General features: G+C 36.1%; 2 protein-coding genes across 12 annotated transcripts in view; one reads left to right on the top strand and one right to left on the bottom strand.

Annotated features, from left to right (window-relative positions):
* Positions 1–6,790, top strand: part of LOC133516961 (uncharacterized) — a 28,295-nt gene extending 21,505 nt beyond the window's left edge. Inside the window, exons 2-4 of one of the 2 annotated variants that reach the window (XM_061850034.1) lie at positions 1,409–4,475; positions 4,635–4,688; positions 6,226–6,790. In XM_061850034.1, the coding sequence (XP_061706018.1) occupies positions 1,409–4,475; positions 4,635–4,688; positions 6,226–6,263 (3,159 nt within the window). In that variant the 3' untranslated portion in view covers positions 6,264–6,790. Of the gene's footprint in view, positions 1–1,408; positions 4,476–4,634; positions 4,721–6,225 lie in introns of both variants that reach the window. The other variant, XM_061850033.1, reaches the window with a different exon arrangement.
* On the bottom strand, positions 4,587–20,857 carry LOC133516965 (monocarboxylate transporter 9-like). 10 transcript variants are annotated; one of them, XM_061850039.1, is made up of 7 exons: positions 20,409–20,857; positions 12,690–13,056; positions 11,914–12,184; positions 11,182–11,505; positions 10,486–11,094; positions 7,784–7,975; positions 4,587–7,047 (listed from the first exon to the last, which is right to left on the bottom strand). In XM_061850039.1, the coding sequence occupies exons 2-7, from the start codon at positions 12,768–12,770 to the stop codon at positions 6,896–6,898; spliced, it is 1,629 nt and encodes a 542-aa protein (XP_061706023.1). In that variant the 5' UTR covers positions 12,771–13,056; positions 20,409–20,857; the 3' UTR covers positions 4,587–6,895. The 10 variants fall into 10 exon arrangements, with proteins under 10 accessions (XP_061706023.1, XP_061706030.1, XP_061706029.1 ...); XM_061850046.1 differs by having other exon boundaries at positions 12,690–12,986; XM_061850045.1 differs by having other exon boundaries at positions 12,690–12,983.

Genomic DNA, 20,857 nt, shown 5'->3' with positions numbered 1-20,857 from the left:
CAAACAAAATATCATCGTTCAACAAGCGTGCAGTAGACGCGGGTAGCGAATTCTTCAGCAATCTTATCAATCCTTATCTCATTCAGAATCAATGCTAAGCTTAACCCAGTTTTCACTTTCGTGTTTTCGTCATGAGAGAAGGCGCCTTATGTTATGAGAGCATTGCGTTTTGTCAGGCAATTAAGTAAAAGTTCTCTATTTTAGGATCGTGTGAACTGTGGAAGGCTAATGTTCTGCGTAGTGGGATGACCTTTGGCGAAGAACGCTTACTCAGAATTGCTGTAATAACTTATTTTGATAACTTTTTATAAGCATTGCTACTGTTGGAGCATGACATAACGTCGATATGAATCGATCTGACCGGAGATGGAATTATGGAAATTATTCTTCCGCGATTCTGTGTGACTAATAGAATTAGCAAACAATTTCACTTTTCTTCACGTATTTATTTAAATGATGCACCCAGATGTAGTACTTACGTGGACAGACAGCAGTTTCGAAACTCGGGCGCGGACGAGGCTTGAATGGGTCATAGCTGTTTGTCTCGCTGCCAAATCATGCGCATGTTCGTGCTGCAGGTTTTAATAGGCGTTTATGTTTCGATCCAATACGATGCATTTCGTAATCAGATGTTTTTTTTTATATTCTTGTTTTTATAAGAACTAGGCTACTTTAAAAAGCGATAAAAACGGACAAATAAATACGCCATTAAACAGGCGCCTAGCATACAACATCGGCAAAAATCAAAACGGTCAAACACAGATAATTTCTTTCTCATTCCGTTCCAAAATTTCGTTACTAGAATTGGTTAAGTTTTGGAGGATTCCTTTGGATTGTCGAGAACGAAACATCGTTTTCAGGTTTTTTGCCTAAGCTGCAATTGTCCCTGTACCGCAATAACTGTAGGAGCCTTTAGCGCGACGAAGATATTTACCTAAAATTCTCAAGTCTGAGAACTTGAGAAGGGTAGGGCTCATTTGGTATTTCCTTTTAATCGTTTTAAGGGTTCCGTATTTTTGTACTTATAATTTAGAAATTCACGAGGAAACAAAGTGTATTATTAGATCATTTACGCATTTTCCTCCATATAAAATTTATAAAATTATAAAATAGATTTATTATATTTTATGATTGAATTCAAAAACGTAGCGTCTTCTGATTGCGTCCATTGGCGGCATATTATGAGAAAAGAGAAAAGTAGGTATAAAGAATGGCAGCTCGTGGGACCGACTCCACAATGCCTCTGATATGTCACGCCTAGTGTTTCACTGTATTTTCTAAAAGTTGTTCTTGTCAATCGATGATGAAAAAGGGGATGATAACACTGATAACTTCTGACTTGTACTCTATTCATAAGTTACTAATCATTGAATATCAAATTTAATGACAATATTTTTATCTTTTCCAGATACTCCCGTTCATACTGCTATCTGTGGTCTCAAGAAGTAAATGCGAATCCTCAACTGCATACATTTACAACAGCGGGAATGGGGGAGCATTTGGGGAGTTATTGAAGCCACCACCACCGCCACTGTCACAAATTAAACCGGTGCCGTTTCATGGAGGTGCTAGCAGATCGCAACGACAGAATATTGACCCTGGGTATCATTACCAACCTCCACCGCCGCCTCCACCACAGGCGCTATCATCTGACTTCAAATTTCCGGCTCCTTTTTACAAACAATACAATTTTAATTTTGTACCTCCTCCTCAGCCTTTCACAACTCCATCTTCTTCGCTATTCCAAAAAGTCTCAAGTTGGTTATTCCCTTCTCAAGAAACAGAAGCAGTATCTGTGTATAACAACAATAACAATATAGCCCCTATAAAAAAAGATTGTAATCCCTGCAATCTAGTGCCATGGATTCCAGTAATAAGATACGATTTGGAAGGTAAAAGTTTGCAGCAAAGTTTGATACCAACTTATGGACCTCCGAGTCCCACCGCACAAAACGTGGTCCAATTTAGACCACGGCCATTTTATTCACAAAATCAGGAAGTATCACATATATCAACAGGGATACCGCATGAAAATTATGGTCCCCCGATCCGTCCTCTAGATAACAACAATGGCTTCGTAAGCTCCACATACGGACCACCGAGTCCAACTCATACGGTAGCAAATCCGACTAGCTCTACGTTTATGCCAAGTTCATCATTCCCAGTCCAAAGTTCATCATTTGGGTCCAGTTCATCTTATAACTCAGTCAGTAATTCATACAATGCTCAAAGTTCAACTTACGGACAACCCAGTTCTTCGTACAATATTCCCAGCTCTACATATGGCGCACCTAGTTCATCGTATGGATTACCAAGTTCAACTTATGGTCCACCTATTTCTACTTACTCTACACCTACGCCATTATATGAGTCACCGAGGCCTTTGACATCAACTTACATACCTGTGACTCCTAGTTACGAGCCTGGAGTAATAAATAATGACCTCCCTCAAGATAATCAAATAGATGTTATACAAAACTCTCTTCCTTCCGAAGACTTACAATTACCAAAAGTGTCCGCTCCGATAGGGTTTCAAAATTCATACGGGGAGCCAATTCCAAGCACGTATGGAGCAGATATACCTTTTCCAGTATCGGCTACTGCAGCAGAATCATCTAAAATAAGGACTGAAGTTTTACCTATTGATGGGACCAAAGGATTAAATCCCAATCATTCATTAGCTCTGGCAAAACCAGCCCCATTTACTTTGAATAGAGGACGAAACATTCATACGTTACAACCTGTTGCTTTACCGAACTTGAGCGTATCTCCATTACCACCAATATTTAACGCGCGACCATTCCGGCCGTTACCTAACTTGCCCTTAAACCATGCGCTTGGAATAAAACAAGTGCAACAACCATCAAATAATGTTAATATACAACAAAGCTTAGCAATTGCCGAATACACTCATTCTATAGATTATCCTACATCTATAGTGCAATCTCCACTTATCGATATTGATGTCGGAAAAATATCAAATCAATCGAAGGCTTACAGAAATATTCCCAATGGATTTATAGTAGATAGTATCAGGGATATTTCTTCCCAAGCATCTGAAGATCACATTGAAGCTACAAAGTCAAATCACGATTCTAGTTTTGAAAGTACTGGAGTTGAGGTTGGCAATGATTTATATGAGCAGAATATACCTTCTGATTTGAAATATAAATCTGGTAATCACCCTTCAAACCACAAGAACTTTGCTGATTTAAGAGGAGTTAAGGACAAAGATGTAGATAAATATCGGACAGAAAGTAATTTACAGAATATAGATTCACCCTTGTTGTATCTAAAACCTGGAGCTCCTCATAAAGAGTATACTAACTTCGTGTTTTCTACAAGTGGTCCATTAAATGTACAAGATTATGAAATTTACGATGATATTTCTACAACAGTGGCACCAAAGCAATCGACTTTCTCTAGTAGTGCTTGGGATGAAAGTAGAACTGGTTATAGTGATGCTTTTTCACAACCAACAGCGGCTCAGGAAGATTCAAATAAACCAAAAATTGTTCAAATTATCATCCCATACACAACTGGGCAACAGAATAAGCAAACGAATGAATACGAACAGAACCAGGAGGAATGGATATCGACTCCTGAAGATGACTACCTAGCTAGGAAAGTTCCGACGAATACAGAAAATTATTACACTGTTGATTCTAGTACGGAGACTACGCCAAGTACAATAACAGAGGAGCTATCTAACACAGAAAATGATAATTACGAATCAGAGAGATTGAACACCCATTCTATACTAAACGACTTGTATGATGTAAAAGAACCTCCCTTTGATATTATAAAACTTCAACAAAATATCGATGATTGGACCGAACAAGAGTTTTCTAAACGTTTTAAAACTCAAGCTCAACGAACTCGTACTAACGGTAAATATGCTAAACAAATTCCAGATGAATATTTTACTACAATTAGTCCGATTACTAATTCTGTGACCCCTACCACATATACTTATGATTTTTATGATCACGAAGGATCAAGTAGTATACGGCATTTTGTAACTGAGGACGAAAGTCCAAATACAAAATCACACAAGGATAATAATAATATAGATAGTACCAGGTCTAAATTGAAAGACAAAAATAAAGATGATTATGAAGATTTGCAAAAGCTTCACATCTATACCGCAGCGTCATCATTCCGATCTTCTACCTCTACTCCTGCACCATGGGAGACGATTCAAACTTCTATATCTCCACTCACAAAAGAAAAGGTGTACGTAGTTACATCAAAACCATGGACGGAATCTCAGAATATGACTATAAACGATTATGAACATATAACATCTTTTGAGTCTAAGAAGACGAGTTTAGATAACGAGGCATCTGCCTCGGATAATCTTCCTTTTCAATCTCCCAGATTCTCCAACAGACCCCGTTTTGCGACCGGTGAGAATATAGAGTCGGTTAAATCTGATTCTTCGTATGGATTCTCTAGGAATTGGCATCAAAGAAGTAAGTTGTAAACTAAGTTTTCCATTAAATTGACTTCGCACCAATTATGGTTTAATTTTTATTATATTTATGTTTCGACTTTCATATTGGTCTACGATAGGGAAATACCTGTTGTACAAAAATATTTTTATTGTAACATACTTATTTTATTTTTTTCAGTAAATGAATTGGAGAATAAGAAGAAGATTAACAATAGCACATCGTTTCCAGAAGGTTCTCAGAATATATCCACTAACAATAAAGAGGTTCTATTCTTACTAATTTACTAATTTTCAATCTAGGTATAAAATTCCCAACTTACAGTACTTACAGTATTTCAGTCAACAGATCGGTACTTAAAGTATGTACTATACGTACTACTACTACTGCTTCAAAATAAATCTAACCAAACATGACCTACAAGTCACTAGTTTACTTAGTGTTATATTGCACATTGCACTGATCATTAAACTAATAACGTATATATAATATAATTTGGTAATTTAAAGTCGATAAAAATGTATATTGTACTCATTGTTAAAATAACGATTTGTACAATAAAATTCTCTTGTACATATTGATATATAATCATTACACATTTGTGAGTTTAGCACTGACTAATCGTAACATAATATATATTTAGAATCAATCATAGAAACTACTGGGTGTGTAGCCAACGTGCCAGTCGTGTTCACTCGGTAGCGAACAAAACGCAACTGTCACTGCCGCACTAATATGGAAGAGTGATAGAGAGATGACTACGCTACACTACGGAGCGGTAACGATTGGCACGTTGGCTAAGCACCCTGAAGTAGGCAGGTTAAGGGTCGAACATGGGGAAAAGTATAATAGAGGGGTCCGTAAATCCGTATTTTTTATAGGTCGTATGTTCGTGGCACGTACGTCTTTTTAATAAGGGATTTTTGGAAAATATCTACTGAATAATGGTTCAGCCAATTATGTTCTACATAATTTTCGTCGAAAATATTGATTAATTTATTCTACTTACTTAAATATAGTCTAAGATTTTTATTTAATGATACAGATTTCATTTAAATGTCATTGCGAGCTACTCACTCTCATATACCGGCCGGGTGTGGCCTGTAACGCGAGCAAATAATAAAACCATAGATTTTACTTCTCAAACGGTGACTTATGTTCAATAAATTTAAAAATGATTAAGTCTATAGATTTCCTATTTTTACGGCATTGTAATTGTAATTGACGTTATTTATCACGTCAAGAACCAAAATTGGCAATACATTGCGTCTTAGAATAAATGTTAAAGTGTACTAAAAATCAAAACACAAGATTTTTTTAAGTCGCTGTACAAATGTTGGTCAGTTTGAGGAGTACGTACAGCCTACAGTTATTTGTTTGCTCTTGTTAAAGGCCACACCCGGTAAGTAAAGCCCGACCAGCAATATACGATCAGTTTAGTATGAAAAATTTAGTTCCATAGAAATTCCGGAACAAGGCGTGTGATCATATATTACTGGTCAGGCTTTATATAGTATAGTCCTTTAAGCGTGCGGTAGTTTTATGCGATAGACCGAATGTAGGGAAAATGAAAACGCTTACCGCTGCGTTTACCGCGTAAAACAATATACGGTCATTAGATTATCTGATTTTAAATGGATTTGCGACAAACGCATCGAGTTTGACGCTGTGTTTATCGCAATAAAACAACCGCACGTTTAAATCAGTAGCTTACCTACTGCTTTCGTACTGCATAGATATATCTAGTATTCAATCCGATTTTGTATTTCAGGATACACACCCCATTACAGTGACTGCAGAACCTCCTGAAAACGTCAGTAGTGAGAAAAGTGTAACAAATAAATCGAACGAGCAGTGATTATGTTGTTACGCAAGTAGTGCTAATTTACAAAACCAAATGAATAAAAACGTGAACAATTAGAGATATAGTGAAAGTGTTTTAAGTGTGCGTGCTTAACGCATTGACAATGGAGACAATAAACTACAAATTATAGCGAATTCATAGATTAGATGTTTTATATTGACAAATTAAGAAGAATACAGAACGATAATTGTATTGATGTATTCTTTTTTATTTGACATTATATGAGTATATATTGTAAACTGTGTTATTATGTAACCATATTTTGTAATGTTTACTAAAATTATTTCATTTTAAAATTAAGTATGGTTTCAGTCGCCTATCAATTAATATGTTGTTCGAAATAAACCTGTTATATTAACTGGATAATTCATGGTCCCCAGTATTATATTTAACTTTAGTTTATGACTTTGTAAATATTTCAATGACTGAAAAATACATCTGTAAATAAAATAATAATAAAAAAATAAATTCATATGTTCTGTGTTATTAAATAAAGAAAAGTTAATAACGAATGCTTGTCCTAAGCGTTCGAAAAGGTTAATTAAAATAGTTATTCCTAACGGATCATTTTCAGACTTCAACTGGTCGCTTCTTTTGCCTCTTCATTGGATTTATTCCTGAACTTGAAGTAGAGAAACTCGGCACCCCACATGATCACAGTGACCATTGTGACACAGTTCAAGATAACGATAGGTATTCTGTAGTTTCCGGATAGCTCGCGGATTTTTCCTGAAAAAATAAATACATAATTGACTTATGTATGTATGTAGACAGTGAATGTTAACAGTTTTCCTTTTTGTCGAAGCATTGAGGAACATTATCTAGCATACATGGAGGCGTGCAAATGTATATCAATAAAATAATATATTTGCATGCTTCGATGTTGGATGATGTTTGTGTAAACTGAGAAAAAATGTGACAATCCAAATCAAAAGGGACCTTATTAGCGGCGCCCCAATACTAATAACGCGACGTTAGCGCCGACCTGCAAGGTCCCTTTTGATATGGATTGTCACAGATGTTATTTGTTTTACACGGGGGCAAAGATATTGTTCTAATATTGATATTCGAGCAAGCGAAAGATTATAAAATTGAATCACAAGCGTAGCGAGTGGTTCGTATAGTGGAATCTTGAGCGTCGCGAGGGTTACAATGCACGAGGGCTAATCAAACTTTGCTAACCGAGTGAAACACCAAATTTTTCACCACACCGCGAGGACAATCAGTGCTTACTAAAACATTACAAATCAAATCCAAATGAACGCTATTAAATAATTATCTTTCAAATTCATCACTTAAAAGTAAATTCTACCAGCCAACATGAGCAACCGACTCAAAATTTTGTATCAAATACTTTGCCACTCTTGTGGATAAAATGCAACTTCCTCATAAGTTTTTGAAGAATCAAGAGAGCTTTTACGAGTACCAAGTGGTGAAAATAAATGCTTAAATAAATCATGCTTACCCAGTACGGTACCTAGCGTGATAATAATGATACCGTTGAAGAACATCTGTATTCCAGAAGCGAAGGGCAGCCGTTCTAAGGGCACGTAGTTTGGTATCACAATATTCATGTAGACTGTCCGCACCCCTTTCGTTATCCCCATTGCAAGGGCGACGAATATCATTCCAATGAACGAAGTTGTAAATAACATTACTGAAAAAAAAATGATTTTAGTTTTCAACCATACACGTCTATCATTTTACTGATAGGACTACCGTTGCCAATAATCCGTCGGTTCTTCTCTCTGCGGCCCTGACCACCGGCAACTTGGGCCCGCTGGTTAGGTTAAGCCACCATATATTGTCTGTGTAGTATGTGTTTTTATATTTTAATTTTATATCCATATTATAAAAACCTAATCTAAGATGAAGAAAGGATACAAATAAGATCTTGTAATGGACACTTTAGCGTGATTTAGCTTGTCTATTCTGAATGAAAGCAAACTAATATTGCGTACTAGCAGAGAGCCAAAGATTTTAAGTGTCGGTAGGACAGTTGACTTCATATTTACAAAAATAATATGGAATGAACGAAATATGCAGGTTTAATAGAAATAGGTATATCTTGCATTCTCCTGTTGATCTTGCTACCGGCATGAAAACCCCGCTATCATTAGGTATCATTAAACATGACGTGTTGTTGTGTACGTAGCCTCAATCTTGGTGCCGACAGCTATACCTAGTATTTTCAAAATACTAATATATAGATAGTAGGTATTTATTTATGAAACGGCGAGTGCCGAATCAATGTTATAGATCTATTTTATTTATTTTTATTTTATTTATTTATTTGGAAACCAAACAGTCATACAAACATATCAAAAATGCAATACAAAAGAAGTCTTCTTCTTCTTCCTCGCGTTGTCCCGGCATATTGCCACGGCTCATGGGAGCCTGGGGTCCGCATGACAACTAATCCCAAGATTTGGCGTAGGTACTAGTTTTTACGAAAGCGACTGCCATCTGACCTTCCAACCCAGAGGGTAAACTAGGCGTGGTTGGGATTAGTCCGGTTTCCTCACGATATTTTCCTTCACCGAAAAGCGACTGGTAAATATGAAATGATATTTCGTACATAAGTTCCGAAAAACTCATTGGTACGAGCCCGGGTTTGAACCCGCGACCTCCGGATTGCAAGTCGCACGCTCTTACCGCTAAGCCATCAGCGCTTTTTCAGCGCAATACAAATGAAGTACCACCATAAAAGGAAAATACAACAAAAAGACCTGGAGGTTCATAAATTCAAATTTTTTGTATCAGATAGAAAGATAACTGATATCTGTACTTATGTACTAAAACAACTTACGTGCGACTATATTTTTTAGACTAGCCAACGAATTTTGAAAGCAATCTACTTCGAATAGATTTTTATTATAGTAACTAGGAACTCGTCTGAAAATGGTATGCCTGGAATAGTTTTTGACCGGAAAACTAATATGAAACCGCTATCGAGGGCGTAAGGGGTGATGCGGACAAGTGAAAGTAACTAATCTTAGAAGATTAGGACAATTAATAATATTCTTTAAAATTTTAAACAAAAATATAACGTCTAAGTACCTATATCCTACGGTTAAAAAAATCTCGACTTAAGAAATATAAATTAAAGTAAACAAAAGCCATCTGTTTTAACTTATCAGGGAGCCAGCTTGTGGGAATCAATCTTGTTGTTTAGTATGTCTTCTAGAACAAAAAGCTATGTTACTTAAGAATTTTTGGAATGACGCGGACACTGGCCGCCGACACTGGGACAAAGCACGTATTAACCGTGGTCCCAACTGCTTTGTACCACAGTGGGTCCACGGTTTTTTTTTTACCCGTTGTCCCGCCGTTCTAAACAAGGGTTTACGGGTAATTTATTTTAACCATGGTCCCATCGCACTGTTTATTTAAAAAAAAACCGGTCTTGTGCGAGTTCGTTTTACTCGCGCACCGAGGGTTCCGTACAAACTTTGCATTATCTCGTGTAACTTCAGGCGTGTAAGGCAAAAGACTTCTGAACAGAAGTACCTATAATCAGTATATTTGTGTACAGCGCCATCTATCGGCAAATTGTCTAACTAATTTGCGCGATGTAATGCACGTATGTTGGTTTCTCGATGATAATTCTCAAAAGATATATTTGATGTAATCTCATAGACGTTTCAGGTGTAATAAACACACGTAAAGTTGGTTAAATTGCAAACTGAACTTGCAAAGGTTTTTTGTTAATAAAAAGAATAGTTACCAAGGTCTGATTATATTTTTCCTGTAAAATTAAAAAAAAAGAAATGTTTTGGAATGAACAATTTGAGCTCTTTCAAATGATACCTCACTTGACTTAGTCACTAGACTTTGAAATTTTGCCCCCTCTTCATATTGGGCATTTTCCATACTTAATAAATAAATAAATAACTTTTAATGTGTCTTGGTTAATATTTTTCATAACTATTCCAAATTTCAAATCGATAGCTTAAGTGGTTCTTGAGATATTTAGCGATGCGACAGACAGACAGACAGATGGACGGACAGAGTCGCACCATAAGGGTTCCTTTTGTACCTTTTTAGTACGGAACCCTAAAAACGTGACCTCTACAACTTACTAGACGGAATAATGTAATCTTTCTTTACTAGGTATTGGGAAATCAGGAATACGATAAATAACTAAGTAAATAAGTTTTTACTTACTTGACCTAATAAAGATGACCATAGCTAAGCTGACCATGTACATGACTCTGGGCGACTTATTGCACCACTCTCCTATAAACGGAGACACCAGCCGAAACAAAGTGTCCGAAAATCCAATCACAGCCATTAAGTTCGCTATTTGCGAAGTTTCAAATCTTAACATATCTTTAAGAATTATTGGAAATAATAAGGAAAAATTTGTCTCAACGCAACCAGCCATTGATAATCCAAACATTATGTTCAAGAATATTGGATCTCTCAATAGAGTCAGATCGAAAAAGTCAACAAATTTTTGAACAAGCGTTTTGTTTGATTCAATTTCTAGTGGTTTTTCTATGAAAGCCTCATTTTCTAGTCCAGGCTTTTTGTGAAACTCGTTCTCACGAAATATATTTATCGAACTACCCAAATTTATTTCTTGAGATTCCCACCATTTATACTCTAAAACCGATGTTGGTTCTTGAGACTTTTTATGCACATCGGGATGTGAAATGGCATTCCTGGTTTCTAAACTTAAACCATTGGAAAGTGATCTCATTGACTGGCTTTTGACAGATACCGGTCCATTTTCTTTAGACTCTTCAAGTTGTGGTAGCGATGGTACAGTGCCTGAAATGATTTAGAAAGCAAGCTTGAGAATACTATTGTTTAATTATTTTTAATACAAACAATCTATTTACTACAGTATTTTCTTACCATTTTGTGGAAGTCCTCCGTTAATAAGTTCCACATGTTCAACTTTGTTCAGCGGCATCATTTCCTGGGGAGGCGTTACCATGTACCATTTTACTGGCCTAAGTAAGCAAGCTCCTACCAAAGAGTGCAGGCAAATTGCTCCCAGAGTGAGCACAGCGTACCTCCATCCGTAGGCATATATGAGTGCACTCATGAGTAGAGGCATGTAGATGGCTCCGAGCCCTGTGATGGACATTCCAACACCAACAGCTCTGCTCCTTTTCTCTTTAAAATATGAGTTAATGGCTAGTGAGAAGGCGGCCATGACTGCTGCTACTCCCATTGCTGAAATATATTGAAATAAATACTTCAGTTTTTATAAGTTAAAAATTAGTCAGTGTTTCGCTGTGAATGATTCGTATTTTATTTTTATATTATAGTTAGACAACATAAAAAAATATTTCATTAAATCAATTATTATGATTTATCCATATAGGGTGACTTTGTTAAGTCTGCTGTTTCAAACATTTTGGCGAATTATGTAAGTGTCGGTGTTTTTTAACGACCAGACGTGAAAGAGATGGTGATGATATGTCGATTTTCTATGGAACAGCTACCTTTCAAAGTATGCTCACTATGGTCAGACAACAGAATCATTCTGCATGTAAATAAAGACTGTGCAATGCAAACTATTAAACTACTGGTAATTACCATCAGAAATAAGAAAAACAGAAACAGGTACAAAAAACTCACAATTTAAAATGCTATAAGAAAATAAGAAGAGCCAGAAACTGGACGCAACGGCCGTGAGCATAAGTCCCGCTGAGATGAGTATGGCTCCCGTGACGGCCACCTTCCTGTACCCGAAGCGCCGCAGCACCGGCCCGCCGAAGAACGAGAGCAGCATCCCGAACCCATGGTTCAAGGTGATTATCAGGGTGCCCTGTGTAGCTGACAAGCCCACGTCGTGGAACGCTTCTTGAAATACTAAGCCGAAACCGGCTATGAGTGGAAGTACCACGACCTAGGACAAAAAACCGGTTATTTAATTAACTTACACACAAACACAAGTTTTATGACAAAGCTCCTACTCTTACTGTAAAGCCGGAGTTGTTGAGAGTGTTTAGCAATATTTATAATATGTGATGGTACGAGTAATGTATCTATCTACATGCAAATAAAATAAACATTTTACGTTAAAAACAGGTATATTCTTTGAATTATGTTCATCGAGTAATTGGATTTAGAAACAAACAAATACTGTAGGTAACAAGCAAAATAATAATAATTGTGAGCCTTAGCTATTCTTACAGGCCAATTCGAACGTACATTGATACCAGAATGATATCTAAATAATGCCATTTAATTTTCGTGCGTCTTCTTCGCGCCAAAATATAATATGGACGGACACGTACGATCAAATTGCACGATAACTAAATGGCATCATTTAGATATCATTCTGATGTCAGTGAATCTTGTCGACCAATTCGATGGTCTGTTAATGTGATAAAAAAAGTACAAATACTTACATTGTTTAAAGCATAAGCAAATGTGACGACCCAGCCATATCCTCCATCAGGCGGCACTTTAGTCACTTTGGGGCTAGCCATTGTAATGTAACTTAGTTCCCACTATCACATCTCATTATGTTTACAATTACTTTATTCACTTAATATTCTTCTCAAATTAAAGTGCAAACACTTATATTTTATAAAACGTTCTCATTGCACTAGTCCTTATTGACACTAGTCAATCCACTACTCCACTGGGATTTTCTAACACTGTCTCAATGCATCGTTTTGTTCACTGCCGTAGCGCTGACTCTGCTTTATACGACTTCGTGTTATTAAATGACATTATACCCGTAGACACTCGTTATCGGGTTGACTTCAGTCCCTGTTATCACGAACGAGGTTTTGTGTATTTACTCATAGTTGTGATAATATCTATAGGTACCCAATTTATATAAACTAAAAATATTTTAATTAAACGGCAATAGATTGAGATATGTACAATTTGGTAGCTTAATAGAAATTCTAAATCAAACATGCCAACGTAAATTCTCTAAATTCAAATATTGGTACGCAAAATAATTGTTACTTTACCGTTAGAGTTCCGTACCCAAAGAGTAAAATGGGAACGGGACTCTATTACTAAGACTGCACTGTTCGTCTCTGTCTGTCTGAAATTATCACATATGATGTACCTATTTCTGTTGCCGCTATAACAACAAATACTAAAAATAAAATAAAATAAATATTTAAGTGGGGCTCCTAAACAACAAACGTGTTTTTCCGTTTTTTGCGTAATGGTACGGAACCATTATGCGCGAGTCCGACTCTCACTTGGCAGGGTTTTAAACCTTAATAAAAACCGGCCAAGAACATGTCGGGCCACGCTCAGTGTAGGGTTCCGTAGTTACTCTTCCGTCACAATAAGCTAAACTGGAGCTTAAAGTATAGTAAATTGTTAACCAAGGGATGAAACGGTACCTTTCACGCGAGTTAAACAAATAGGCAAATTTGCATAATCAGTACCTAATTAAAGTAAGTCTTTTTACTATCAAGGGGAAACTTTTAGCGATAACTCAAAAACAGCTAAACTGATCATGTCCGCTATAGTTTTCATTTAATGTCTTTCTTAAGCTCTACTTCCACGATTTTTTTCATATTTTTTGGACCTATGGTTCAAAAGTTAGAGGGGGGGGGGGGGCACATTTTTTTTTTCTTTCGGAGCGATTATCTCCGAATATATTCACTTTATCAAAAAATGTTTGTTGAAGACCCCTATTAGTTTTGAAAGACCTTTCCAACGATATCCCACAGTGTAGGGTTGAAGCAAAAAAAAAAAAACACCCCCACTTTACGTGTGGGGGAGGTACCCTCAAAAAATATTTTTTTTAGATTTTATTGTACGACTTTGTCGGCTTTATTGATTTATATATCCATACCGAATTTCAGCTTTCTAGCACTAACGACCACGGAGCAAAGCCTCGGACAGACAGACAGACAGACGGACATGGCGAAACTATAAGGGTTCCTAGTTGACTACGGAACCCTAAAAAGCAAATGACAGTTCTGTTCCACCACGTTTATTAGCCGTAACACCCATTGAAAGACTCATTGTAAGATTTGAACGTTTAGCGTATCTTCGTACAGGAGTGAGATTAGCTACCTATTACTGGCAAGTATATGTCTGGATAATAAAACCCTTTTTGATAGAGAAAAACATTTAAAGACAAATGTGACCCTGATTAGAATTTGATACACACGTATATTACGTGTTTTAGATAACAGGCTTAGTTACTGATTATTTAGACGTGAATATGTGTCGTAATCTTAATTACTTGGTAGGTTTTTTTTTAATACTACGTCGGTGGCAAACAAGCATACGGCCCGCCTGATGGTAAGCAGTCTCCGTAGCCAATGTACGCCTGCAACTTCAGAGGAGTTACATGCGCGTTGCCGACCCTAAACCCCTCCCCCCCTCGTTGAGCTCTGGTAACCTTACTCACCGGCAGGAACACAACACTATGAGTAGGGTCTATTGTTATTTGGCTGCGGTTTTCTGTAAGGTGGAGGCACTTCCCCATTTTGGCTCTGCTCTAGATCTGGAATGACATCCACTGGCTGTGCCCTACCACACAAAGCGAGATGACATTCACAATGCCCATACCTCTCTTAGGTTCCTTCTGATTAATACATTTTTTTCAGCTCACCCCGAATTTCACAAATCGTCATGTTTATGTTTATTTTGTCCAGATCTGTAGTTATAAAATAATATATATAATAATATATAATAATAATATATAATAATAATAGTTGGAACCCACGACTATGCTAATCTCATAATCAATTTCTTGCCATATTCCCAAAGCAATATAATGGCAACAAGGTCCCACGGAATGGTAAGGTCTACAAGGGCGTAGCCAGCCATTGAACTAGGGGGGGGGGGGGGGGGCAGACGTCGCAGAGGGGCACAATGTATGCCCCTCTGCGGCGTCCCCCCCCCCCCCCCCGCCTGCACCTCCCTAAATCTCCTTTTTATACAAACGTAGTCCTCATTTTTCTCTCGGCTTATTAACGTTATTGAAAATATTCTGACACAATTTGTTCTAAATCAACCAAAGCTATGCCCTGCGTTTTTCGAATTTTAAATTATTAAATGTATGTATGAAATCTGTGCTTCTGTGTGTGTGTGTGCTTTTAATTTTTGCAATAATCAAACAAACATAGTGGCATAGTTATGTTTAATAAGTATATGTACATCAAGTTATGTAAAAGTATTTTCCATAATGTCAATATTCAGACAGAAAATGGGGACTACGTTTGAATGGAGAAACGAAGTCCACATTTTTCTTCTTCCTCTTAATTACTCGTAGTTAGCGAACCTCAACTCTTTTAAAGTACAATGATTTACAAAAATCCTTCTTGTTTAGCACAGTTTCGTTACATTGAAATTACATAAAATACATTTACAGTATATATGGTGCTACTTTACCGCACTAGTGCGAAAATTAGCATAATACGTTGCTGTGTGGAACATTTAAAGGGCCATATGTACTGTAAAACGTAGTACGATACATTTGCGAATAGGTAATTCGCAACTCGTGTCGATTTAAAACACTCCCTTCGGTCGTGTTTTAATTTATCGCCACTCATTTCGAGTTTCCCATTTTTCGCACTTGTCAAATATCAAATATCAAACATTTATTCAGCAAATAGGCCATAGGGGCACTTTTACATGTCCATTTTTACAAACAATAAATTAAAAAAAAAAAACAATTACAAATATCGAATCTATGAAATAATAAATACTTTATTAGAGATGTATACTGTCTCTAAATGTCAAATTACACAAAAAAAAAACTATGATAAAAAAATAAAACCAAAACCTTGTATCGTAATGTACTATTAAGTAACTGCTCCTTGTATCGTAATGTACTATTAAGTAACTGCTCCTCTTCAGAGTTCATTGAATGGTAGATAATTTACTAGATAAATAGTATATTGGTATAATTATCTATGTACTAAAGTATCATGTTCTACTGATAACAAATCAGGTTTCAACAAACTACAGTCCTTCAGCATACTGTATGATATCTAAACAAATATTTAGTTTCAAATCGAAGCGTTACGCTCAATAAAGCGGGTTATAACATTATGCCCTTAAGAACCTTTTTTTTAGGAAAGGAAAGGAAAGGAAAGGACGAAGCAAGATATAAGTAGAATCCTAATTAGGAAGGTAGGAATTTCAATAACAAATCTTCTGTGAGACACAGACATATTAAGCAAATATAAGTAAAGAAGATTTTCGTTATGGAGCGAAACATGTCGAGCAATCTTCACCTTTATGTAAATTACCCGTTTTAATATATTTAATTGGGGGGTAGGATTCTAGCTAGCATCCCATTTGATGGGTTACCCCTTATGGGTTACCCATTTACTTACGTATGGAGGGGGTCATAATGTGACATGTTGTGACAAGGAGTAGGGAGGAGTAACAAACTTTGTGACGTCATTTTAACTTCATTCTGTAACAGAAAATGGTTTTCAAATTGTTCTTGTTCTGTCAACATGCCTATCACGTTCTAACAAGTATGTAAATGCGAAAGTGACAGGGATAGTGATAGGAAATAAAAATGCATCCATGCTGCCACCCAGGGATCGGAAACCGGTATTTTTTGTATGGGAACGAAAACGGTATTTTTTCGTTCTTTGTTAATTATTTCATTTCTAATTGGGCAATCTCATAATACGAAGTCGTTATCTAAAAACACAACCGAGTCCTATATTTGGAGTATAAAATAAACCGAAATATATGTTTATTTCAAAGTTTTTCCAAAAAACCGGTTCGGATCCCTGCTGCCACCGCAGGAGTGACAAAGAGGGGCGGAGGGATCAAAAAATCTTCAAATTCATTTTATGTAATTTATGGATGTTCCCTATGTTAATGGTTGTGGGTACCTTTCTTCACCCTTTCCTAAATAAGTGCCGTTGGCAAAAAAATATGTACTTGAAGTATAATAACCCCTTAAGCGGATCGGTTTAAATAGACATATTACGTATTGATAATTATTTGAGATTATGATAAAGTAGTCACGTTCGAATTATCTTATAATCACTTATTTGCGGATTAATAACAGAACTAATTTGAAAACTAGTATACTTTTCTACTCTTGTTATGAAGTTGTAAGTACTAATTATAAATGCGTTTAGTAAACACCCCTATAATGGACAAGGCACTAATAATGAGACGAACACCAGAAATCCTGTAAAATAAATATTTGATATCAGTTTTTAAACACTGGCAACTTTTGCCATAAACAAAAGTCATAGAGCTGTATAAGATGACGGTAATTTTTTTGACTGTTTTAAAAGAAATGGCGCCATAGTTTTAATTTGTTAATTATGTTGAAACCAATTGCAGTATCTTTTATTAACTGCTTCGAAAACATAGAAGACGAGCAAGACAATCCTACGTTACATGCAAAGCGGACGAAATTTAACTATTTAAAAATGTCTCATTTTTGGTACCGGTACGATAGGTAGGGTAACGGCACCAGTCATAGGATATTTAAGAGCAAATTTGTAGCATTTGTGACATTTCCCTGATACATGTAAAAATTCTACTCCTAAGTGTGATAAAAGTTGAATGTCCTATCCGTCTTTTATGTTTTAGGCGTATTGTACAAAAGATACTGCAATTCGTTTCCACTTAATCAACAAATCAAAACTATGTTTCTTATCTCCAGTCATGGACCACAAAGCTCCAGTGATGGAACCCCGGTAATGGAAAGGAACCAGTGATGGGTCCCCTATAATGGGATATGAGTACATGACCCCAGCTATCTGAAATATTAGAATGAGAATAGGGAACATCGATATTAATTTAAAATAAATGTATTTAATTCAACAATTCAATATATTAGGGCTCATTGAGACTATGAGAGAAGTCGCATACGAGATTCATTACATTGCGGTATGTGATCGGTCGGCAGAATTCAAAGAACTATATCCGCAATAGTTCGCAATGTAGCTATAATCCCATGAAGGATTGCGCGCCGTCTAACAAAACACATTCTAAATGACATGAAGTAAATAATTTATTATAATTTAAAATACGTACTCACCTCTCTTAGCGGAGTTGTTAAGAATTCTTACTGATTATTTTTTCAGTTCCCCGACTACTTTTGGCTTGGCGCCAATTTCTTAAGAAAAAAAAAACAAATTTAATGAAACATCAAACTTAAGAAGCTCTATGACACTTGTTTATGGTAAAATGTTGCCAGTGTTTATAAACTAGTTTTAGTTATTTATTTTACAATATTTGTGGTTTTATGTTCCATTACCGGTTCCAGTTCCATTATAGGGGTATCTACTATACATACGTATTTTATAAACATGTTTGTATACTTATTGATTGTAAAATATTAACAATTATTCGGGTTATTGGGTAACTGGTTTTAGTCTTCGACTTCGAAAACTTGATATTGCAGGTGTAAAGTTTATTTTTCTATATCTTAATTGATGGTATCGCGACGCACATGTTTATAGTTAACTAAAGTTCTTTAGATAAGTAGCTTTATTTCGTATCAAGATTTAGGGCTTAAATGACTTCAAAAATGTAGGGCTAAACTATTTGTTTAGTTAAGTTATAAATAGCAGCATACTGTAAATTTTGTAACTTTCCAATAGATACTTTTTCTTTTCTGCATTTTAACAGTTGTTAAGTTTCTTTTAATATGAACATTGTACAGATTAAAAGATATATATAAAAGATATAAGTATGTTGCACCAATTATATTTTCGCACGGTAGTAGTTAATACTATTTGCAGTTTATGTGATTTTTTCCATAGGTGTACCTATAGGGACCGTGCGCGTTGGAGGGTCTGCCATCTTATGGCCTGAATCGGAACCATAAACATGCACATGTACACGTCACGTGTTTTCTTGTGCATAGTAGGTTCTGCCATCTTGTGGGCTACATCAGAACAAAAAACATCACATTTACGCCTCGCGCCAAAAATCTGACGGCTCCTGTGCTGCCTCCTACAGTTCACGCACGCTCCCTATACAAATACTTATTGAAAAGAGCTGTCAAAAAAATCTCTGACATTGTAATCATAATTTTTTCAGTGAAGTAAATATTAAAAAAAAAAACTGAGTTATTAAACCAAATCATAGCTACTCATTCTTTGTAGCTATGATTTGGTTTGATTGCTCTACATTATATAGTTTAGGAGAAAAACGACTTTAAAAAATGAGTCCTTAAAATCACGTTTTTGACATTATCTCGGTGATGGTTCAAGATAGGGGGCTGAAAGTTAAGGTGTTTCTATATAATAAGATAGCCAACAAATGACATTATAAAAATCCGATATTCGTCACAGGGGCCACTTCTCCTTCCTTAGCCTGCTAGATCCTTGCTGATAGATAAAACTTATATTTGTGCAATTTAGACGAAAATTGTGTTTTCTTTGATTATATACTAGAAATTTAAGCTTATTTTGCAGGCAGTTCTTGGGGTACTGTTTTTTGCTAGACGTACTATATATTTTTCAACGGTCCGATTTAATTTGCAGCGCTTTATACGTCATTTTACTAAGAAGAGAAGACTTTTGCAATAACTCGAAAATGGCTGGACCGATTATATTCGCTATAGTTTTCATTGAAAGTATTTGTTGTTAGAGACCCTTATTCATTTTTAAAAGACCTGTGCAACGATACCCGACACTACCTATTGGGTTAAAGCGGATTTTTTTTAGATTTGATTTTACGGTGTTTTGGATTGTTTGATTTATACCATGCCAAATTTCAGCTTTCTAGCACTAACGAATACGGAATAAAGGCTCTACGGAACCCTCTAAACGCGCCTGCTAAGAAACGTTCATATAACTCGTAGTTTGGTGGATTTGGCTACTCTTTTCTACTTAGGCGCCGCTATTGTGCTTAATAGCCCTTTAATCGTTTAAGTAATTTGTTATCACTTTTTACACAACTCTTAGAAATATGTTATCTATATACACTATATAACGCTTAGATTTTTAACAATATGAAATTGATAATATCTACCTACTATTTTAAATAAATGCATATTCATCTGATTATGTAGGTTACGTCAAGAGTGAAAACGGACTCTTATCGTTTCCCGTCAAAGTAACTTTCAGATCAAAGTCTACAAGATTTTACAAAACAATTCCAAAATACTTAGAAAACTTTCGAAACTTCAGTTTACACAAACATACATTACACTTGTAACAACCATTATTTAGAAACAAAAACTTCACTCTGTTACTGATAAACGAGGTATCACTGTTTTACGATGACACGCGTTGTGTGAAATGCGTGTGCGGTGCGCACTCGGATGACCCTAGCACTGCGCCTCCGGCGGCGACTAATCGACTTCATTGATTAAGAGTGCCGGTTTACTCGACGAGCGTTCATGTACACCGTAATCGTAGTACAAAGGTGGCGTGTCGTTGACTCTATTCGACAAAATCACTTTCACGAGTCATATCTTATTGGCTTGAAAATAATTATAATATTTGTGTAGTTGATTTTCAGAAAACAACAAAATAACAAAGAACATTAAAATAGTACGTACACATAAATATTGTATGTGATTTGACGCCGATTCCAATTTGGGTGTCGTCATGCAAAGATATGGAAACTTTAGTACTTACCTACATACGTA

The sequence above is a fragment of the Cydia pomonella genome, chromosome 4, assembly GCF_033807575.1.
Source record: "Cydia pomonella isolate Wapato2018A chromosome 4, ilCydPomo1, whole genome shotgun sequence".
In the NCBI taxonomy this organism is placed as follows: Eukaryota; Metazoa; Arthropoda; class Insecta; order Lepidoptera; family Tortricidae; genus Cydia; species Cydia pomonella.
Note: the sequence above shows the minus strand (reverse complement) of the source record. Positions and strands in the feature narration are given on the sequence as shown.

Coding starts and splice junctions, on each gene's coding strand:
- LOC133516965 (XM_061850039.1), bottom strand. CDS start 12,770: ATGGCTAGCCCCAAAGTGACTAAAGTGCCGCCTGATGGAGGATATGGC. Junction 11,506..11,913: donor TTCTTATAGCATTTTAAATT/GTGAGTTTTTTG, acceptor AATATATTTCAG/CAATGGGAGTAGCAGCAGTC. Junction 7,976..10,485: donor GGTCATCTTTATTAGGTCAA/GTAAGTAAAAAC, acceptor TTTTTTTTTCAG/TAATGTTATTTACAACTTCG.